Raw genomic sequence first — 7,685 nt, 5'->3', positions numbered from 1 at the left:
CTAAGTGGTCTGTTTTTGTAGTCGCTGCCTTTCAGAGCCGGATGATGACAGATTGCGAGCCACCTGATATCCTTCATCCTCCCCAGTGGAGGTGTTTGTTCCGCCCCGAGCCGGTCCTGGTGGACTAACAAGCAGCAGGCACGTTTGATGGGCGACAGGAAAACACATCTGTTCTCTCTGGCTGTACTTCAGTGGGAGAGAACGGCATAAACAACCCCGGCACCCCGAAGAAATACGAGCCGTCGCAGTAAGAAAGGGGCTGTAAAATGGCACAATAACCCGACAAACCTGCATGGCTCTCGGCAGATCCTGAGGCAGAGATAAAGCCGTGATCAGATAAAAACAGACAGACGTTGTCTGGCTGCAATATGCACGTGGGAAACCAAATCCTGCAACCTGCCCGTTTATGGTAACGGTTTTTGCATCATTATTACCGTGTTTCTTATGCTTTCCCCAGAATGGTTTCCAGTCACTAATTACAGGTTCGGTCCCCCTGGAGCTCCGTGTTCACCTGGGCGGTGCGGGTTTCTCTCTTAATATTGTGCAAAATGCCATAATCAGGAATAGAAAATTAGAAAAAAATACACATAGTGCTAAATAATTATCTAATAAATACAAATTTGCACAAGAGTGGGCAAAACATCCTTGTGGTTTTTTATTCCTTCTGTTTATTATTGAAAATTGTAAAATTGGAAATAAAACATGAAAAAAGGTGCAAAACGAGTGGAGGAAGAGTGGTAGCGTACTGGTGTGAATTGTAGTATGACGTATTCAGCGTGGATTTCTCTGGCCTTCTGGTAAAATCCCAGACACCGTGGAAATTATTAAGTCCACTTTATCACACAGTGACCTGGTCAAGCACAGACAGTGTTAAATTCAGCTTAGTTAGCTGTCCAGGTTACGAAACATGCATTTTTGTACCGGTTGTTCTCTCACTGAATCGAGCGTCCAGTCCACCAGATGAATCCTGGTTCCTGGCAATGAACTAGACAACTCAGCATGAAATGAACCAGAGGGTCACCACAGCCACCACCACCGAAACAACTACAGCTTCTGGGATCTTCAAATGGACCAGTAATGGACATGTAATGTACACCATGACACTGGACTAAAACCTACTCTGCACTGTCCAGGACCTCCAAACATGGACAGATGCTCTACACTACACTTTGGACTTGTCCACCTCTACAACTGTAGGACTTTCTCTCTTCTTGGACAAACCATCACCAACCCTGCACTGACACCAACTGCAGGCTCACTCTACCCTGGAAGGGGGTCCATCTGTGCATCACTTTCATTTTTTCTCTCTACCGGAGTATTTTTAGTGGAGACGTACTGTATGTGATTATGGGCTATATAATAAATAAATGTTGTTGTTGTAGTAGCAGCAGAGCAGATATTTTACGTGTATTTGCAGTTTATGCTTCTGCCTGGCTGCAAAACCTCAGCGCCCCGAATCTCCAGCCAGAGGGCAGTGCCTGAAACATGGAATATTTAGATGGTTATATCAAACCATAAACACACGATTTAAAGTCTGGTCCTGCAGAACTGGGTTCTGATGCCTTGCAGGGAGCCGCCGTGGCGCCACACGGCCGCTAGGTGTCACTAAGCAAAAGTGCGCAGGCGCGGCGCCGCTCTTCCCCGCGGAAGCTATTCGGCCGAAGAAGCAACATGTCCGCGCCCTGCGAGCAAATGTGCACGTAAAGAAATGGATTCCCCACAGCACCAGGCGTGAAGGCGCGGCCCGGGTCCACCGTGTGGTGGCTTCTCCTCTTCTCCAGCGGACATGGCCCTGCTCCGGACGCCCCTGCGGCTCGCAGCGACCCTGTTCCGGCGACCGGGTCCGTCCGTCCGGAGGCTGCGGCTGGTGTCCGGTCAGTCCGCCTTAAAACGCGCCCGTTTCTCCAACTGTGTAACACAGGCGCCCAGCCATCTCACAGCTATAACCCAGCTTCCGGGTGTGACGTCAACATGCACAGGCCGCTCGGGTCAGAGGTCACGTGGCTCGAACCTGAACACTAACTGGACCTCTTGTCATGCGAGTTTTAAAGGATGAGAAAGTTTGCTGAAGACCTGGCTGATGTGTTGAGTGTAAGAGTGCAAGAAATGATGATGAATATTAAAAAAATATATTTATATTCCATTCAAATTAATCTAAAAACTGGAACATCAAGCCTTTTTGAAAATGTAAACGGTCCAAAGTGCCGATATCGGTATTAAACATGTAAAAGTAAAGCGATTAATAACCCGTGGTAAAGTGCAGCAATGAAGCATCTCTGACCTTCTCCAGCCCGGATTCTGGAGAGCAGTAGGGGACCTGCCGTCCACCTCGCCCCAGTCTGCTTTATTTCATCCGAGGCCATTTTGGACAGACTGCTGAGAGGCAAAGACACGGAGACAAGCGATGGTCCCCGTCCAGCATCAGTCCCTCCCGACAGAGGTGAGACACACACATACACACACACACACACACAAATGGAGTGCCAGTGACCGCTTCACTTTCACAGAGTCGGTGTATACGTCTTTACTGTTCCAGCCCAGCAGCTATCGCTCCTCCTGAAGCATCCAGATCAGCCGGAAAAGCCGAAGGTGTTGAAAGTGGCCGTCATCGGCGCCCCGAACGCGGGGAAGTCGACGCTGAGTAACCAGCTGCTGGGCAGAAAGGTCATTCCTACTCCTCTCCCCACGTCCCAAACCCGCAGCGGCGCTTCACACTGACGTTTCTGTTCCGAGCAGGTGTTCGCCGTGTCCAAGAAGGTCCACACCACACGGGCGCGGGCCCTCGGCGTCTGGACGGCCGGTGACACCCAGATCGTGAGTGCTGCTGATGTGTGGTGAAAAGCGCTGGCATGGCGGCCTTTTAAATGATCATATTTCTCTGTGTATGTTTTTTTTTTTCCCCTGAAATGAAGATTTTACTCGACACTCCTGGATTCACCACCCCAGCCAAGGTTAAGAGGTGAAGAGATTTCTTGTTTCTTTACACTTCTTTTCTTTCTTTTCTATTGAGTTAAAAAAGAATCGGTCCTTCCAGGCACCACCTGGAGAAATCCCTGCTTGTGGACCCGTCAGATTCTGTACAGGAAGCTGATCTGGGTAAAAAAAAAATATATATATATTTTTCACATGACAGTTTGGCCAAAAGTGGACATCTCAGGGTCCGTTTTTAAATTTTGCTGTCTGATTGACCCCACAGTGGTTGTATTGGTGGACGTGTCCGAGAAGTGGAGCCGCGGCCAACTGGACTTTGAGGTGCTGAAGTGTCTGGCCCGTCACCCACACATCCCAGCGGTCCTCGTGCTCAACAAGGTTGGTGGGCACCTTGCTCGCGTATTCGGAGTGTGCGTTGTACCGAGGTTGTAAGTGAATTAGCGAGGGTCGGAGGTCGTGCCGTCGAGAGTGGAGCAGATTCCCAGGATGTAGTCGTGCTCTCAACACTTCACGGTTTTAACCGAATCAGCTGCAGACAAATGATCATCCAATGTCTTCTTCGTTTATATAAACTCTGCAAATATATTTTTTCTGTAAAAGACTCGACATGGGTCCAGTCCGGCTTTTTAAACCTTCTCCACTGATGCGATGGTTTGATCGGCAGGTGGACCTGCTGAAGAACAAGAGTCTGCTGCTGGATGTGACCGCAGAACTGACGGACGGGGTGGTGAACGGGAAGAAGCTGAGGGTCCGCAGCGTGGTGAAACCAGGCGAGGAGAGGAAGGGTCCGACCCCTGCGGCGCCGCCGCCCCGGACAGAAGCTCAGGGGCCGTTGGAGCTGAGCAGGGAGGATGTGAGGGAGCTGAGGACACGGCGGGGCTGGCCGCGGTTTAAAGACGTCTTCATGCTGTCGTCACTGGACGAAGAAGATGTGGAGACCTTGAAGGTGAAACCATAATAATAATAATATCACTAGTGAAAGTGAAGTGATTGTCATTGTGAGACACTGCAGCACAGCAGACGGTGACACGGTGAAATGTGTCCTCTGTATTTAACCATCACCATCATGGTGAGCAGTGGTCACCATGACAGGCGCCCGGGGAGCAGTGTGTGGGGACGGGACCTTCATCAAGGGGACCTCATTGGTTCGAGATTCGAACCTACAACCCTCTGATTATGGGGCAGCTTCCTTAATCGATAGGCCGCCACTGACCCTATTGATATTCCTGCATGCTGATTGGCAGAAGGCATCAAACTGGAACAAGGGCGTCAGACTGTTCTGAGACGCCAGACTGTTCAGTCACGGTAATCGACTTGTTCCTGGCATTTATCAGATTTTTTTGTTTTTTCGTGGCAGAGTTATCTCCTGGTCGGGGCAAAGCCGGGTCCTTGGCTTTACCACAGCGACGTCCTGACCGACCAGAGTCCTGAAGACATCTGTGTGAACACCATTCGGGGGAAGCTGTTGGAGAACCTTCCTGAGGAGGTGCCCTACACCATGACCCAGGTGAACACCAGTTCTCGCCTGCTGGAAATACTCAGGCTGCTTTCAGACGAGGGGCGGAGCAAGAGGCGGGACTAAAATATGCCGTTTATCATGTCCTGCTCAGTGTTTAGTTCAGTTGTGTTCAGGAAACATCTGAGACGCTTTTATAATGTTTATTATTATTATTATTATTTATTTTAAACAGTGTATTGAGGTCTGGAGAGAGAGCGAGAGCAGCCTGCTGGACGTAGCTGTGAAACTTTACGTGAAGAAAGATAGTCACATGGTGAGTGGTCGTTAAAGCGGATTGGACACACACACTTACACACACACACACACACACACACACACACTAAACAGTGATCAAGTGAAACTGTCTTAACCGCACAGTTCACCCGAATTCACCCAGGCCCAGATCTAATCATTTATACACAGTTTTTATGAGAAAAGTCACTTTATCCATGTAAATAATTGTTTAAAATGTCTAATTATTAAAGTTATTTTGTTTATTGAATGGGATTTTTTTTTTATGTGGACTTTTTATTATTTTTATATTTTGTTCAATATTTTTTTCAATATTTGGTTCAAAATTCAATTGTATCGTGCATGTGCATGTGTGTTATATTAAATGCTGCCTCTTCACAGAGAATGGTGATTGGTCAAGGGGGTCAGCTGATTGCCAAGATCGCCCACGAAGCAGCAGAGGACTTGAGCAGGATTTTCAATAAGGAGGTCAAGCTGAAGATCTCGGCGAAGCTGAAGAACTGAGAGGAGGGCCGAGGGTGGCTTCTGGTGGCACTCTTAACACCGACCGACCCTGTTTACCTGTACAGACCACCTGGCCTTCAGCTAAAGAAAAATCCAGCAACATTGTCCTTTTAGAATGGAGGAGATGCCATTTTTCAGAAGCTAACAGACCCCTCTTTGTCTATTTTTGCAACATAAAGGACTTAAAAGGTCTCTGTCCTCTTTTATGTTGTTTTTTTCCATCTCCCTTTACCTTCCATCTCAAGCCACTGGCCCTTGACGGAATTTGGCCCCTGAGGACCAGATTACCTCTGTAATGGAATTCAGACTGGAGCAGTAATCTGTAAACTGGGTCAGATAAAGGTGATTAGATCCATTTCTGCACTTTTTCTTTTTCTTGATAAATACCCCGCTGTACCCCTGTTATGCTGTGCATTGTACCCGACAGGGGGAGAAGAAATAGGCAGAAACCAGAATTCATTAAGGTCACGGCCGCTGTGACCGTTTTTTTGTGTGTTAAAAAAATGCACGTCTGCTTCTGCAGGATTAAAATTTATTTCAAACACAAATCAATTTGCATTGCTTTGGAATGACTGTTTCCCTCGGTGACAGTGAGAAGAGGCAGTAGAACCCTTACCATTACTAAACTCAGTAATGGTAACGGTTTGACCGCCACTCTCGGGGCTCGGCGTCCTGGTCTGGATGCTGGAGGAATGACGCCCTGGATAGTACATCATCTATACTGTAGTGTCTCAATAACCAACTTACAGTATACGATGATATCCTGGCCAGGGGACAAGAGCAACAGACAGTTCTGAACTAATACACATTTTCAGGATATTTACAATAAACAGTGACATGAATATTCTCAGATGCCGCTTTACCCGGTTCTTTTCATGTCCCGTCCTTTTCGCTCCGTGGTTTTAGTCTTTCAAATTTTTCTGCTCGTCTCACTCTTCCCAGTAAACCAGCAGGTTGCAGTGGCTCCTCTTTTAAATGCCCAGCTCATTTGCATATGGCGATGACATCAGCACTCCTCTGTCCCGCCCATACTGTTGGCCCTGCCGCTTTCTGCCGGTCAGGAAGCTTTTCTATGTATGACCTCTGGCACCCAAATAAAACTCTCACGTCCCCCACAGCCTGGAAATTTTCAGAACTGCGTTAAAAAATGGCAGAAATCTATTGTCTGGTACACACAACCCTTAAAGATGCAATGTATCATGGGAAATACAGGAAAAATCACACTAATGTTCCAACAATCTACCCGCTACTGTAAGCGTGCAGAACTTGCTTCTATAGATGCTTAGCTCAGAAAAGTAAGTAAAGGAATGAGCTTGATTTTGGAACAGAATACTTTTTTTTTTTACTTTGTTCTTTTGATATTTCTCGTTTTCATTTCCTGTGCACGTTTCATTGACGAAGAACGTTTTGGGTGGTTTGTGTGTCGCCGTGGAGACAGACTCCCCGCTTGGGTGTGAAAGGTGGGGCTGTCGGGTGCTTGGGTTGAGTCTGAAGATAAAGAGGGACGTGGTCCTATCTCGGAGGGGCCACAGGTCCCCTGCTGTCCCTCAGCTCCTTATCAGCTCCTGAAATGAAGGACACTTCTCTGAACATCAGATCACGTCCCCAGAACCCTGACTTGCTGGTTATAAATTTGTATATATTGTAAGAGGTGAGCGTCTCTCCCCAACAGATTGGGAATATTAAACATTTGGAGGTAATTAATATAAAAGCACCAAGAAGGTAAAAAGGCCACTGAGCACAGAGGAGAATTATGTCCCTATAAAATATTATTTACACTGCAGTCCAATTACAAATCAACATTTGTCTAATTGCGTCTAAATCATTCATGTGGTTTACCTTTAATGGTTATAAAGTTTTCTGCAGCCTTATTGCAGTATAATTTACTGTGTGGTAGTGCAACAACGTGCAGGACCCGGGTGGGTGGAGAATTTAATCAGCGGGTGACCGGTGTCCATGTATCCATTGGATTCATGGATTGCTGCTATTTTGATATTTTAACACTGCTTAGTGTTTAGTGATCATGGGAAGTATATCACGTCAGAATATTTAAATGGAATTATCTGTTTATCTGTTACTGGATGGACATGATTACAGTAATGCTGACCCTTTTAAAATAACTTTTAAAATAAGATTGTGTTTCAGATGCTCCAGGCTGCAGAGTCATGCTGACGGCTCATGCTGCTGTTTGATGATAACAAGTCAAAGCTCCCTCACCCACCACACCCAGACGCCTGCCCCTCTGACCCCACAGTCCACCCCATGCATGACCAGCCCTGATGGCGCCGTAACCGCCATCCAGATGTTTCCAAACCGCCCCTTATCACCGAGAGCTACTGCAGGGCCAATTAGCACCTGCAGAAATTTACCCAGGGCTGCTGACCCCACAACTGTCCCTGTCCAGAGCTGCTGACCCCATTACTGTCCCTGTTCATAGCTGCTGACCCATTATTGTTCCTGCCCAGAGCTGCTGACCTTCCACTGTTCTAGAGCTGCTGAC

The 7,685-nt window shown here is 47.3% G+C and overlaps 1 protein-coding gene and 1 long non-coding RNA gene across 2 annotated transcripts; one reads left to right on the top strand and one right to left on the bottom strand.

The window, feature by feature from the left end:
• Window positions 1–1,620: 1,620 nt before the first annotated feature.
• eral1 (Era-like 12S mitochondrial rRNA chaperone 1) lies at window positions 1,621–5,733 on the top strand. The gene is made up of 11 exons (XM_028983794.1): window positions 1,621–1,874; window positions 2,291–2,440; window positions 2,537–2,664; window positions 2,737–2,814; window positions 2,913–2,959; window positions 3,035–3,096; window positions 3,197–3,309; window positions 3,596–3,877; window positions 4,289–4,438; window positions 4,623–4,703; window positions 5,063–5,733. Exons 1-11 carry the CDS (start codon window positions 1,787–1,789, stop codon window positions 5,183–5,185), a joined length of 1,302 nt encoding a protein of 433 aa, XP_028839627.1. The 5' UTR covers window positions 1,621–1,786; the 3' UTR covers window positions 5,186–5,733.
• Window positions 5,701–6,120, bottom strand: LOC114792547 (uncharacterized). Its single transcript, XR_003750133.1, has 2 exons — window positions 6,049–6,120; window positions 5,701–5,948 (listed from the first exon to the last, which is right to left on the bottom strand). It is a non-coding gene; the product is annotated as an uncharacterized LOC114792547 (long non-coding RNA).
• Window positions 6,121–7,685: the final 1,565 nt, after the last annotated feature.

Source organism: Denticeps clupeoides, chromosome 6 (assembly GCF_900700375.1).
Source record: "Denticeps clupeoides chromosome 6, fDenClu1.1, whole genome shotgun sequence".
NCBI lineage: Eukaryota > Metazoa > Chordata > Actinopteri > Clupeiformes > Denticipitidae > Denticeps > Denticeps clupeoides.
This window is presented reverse-complemented; position numbering and strand designations above follow the sequence as displayed.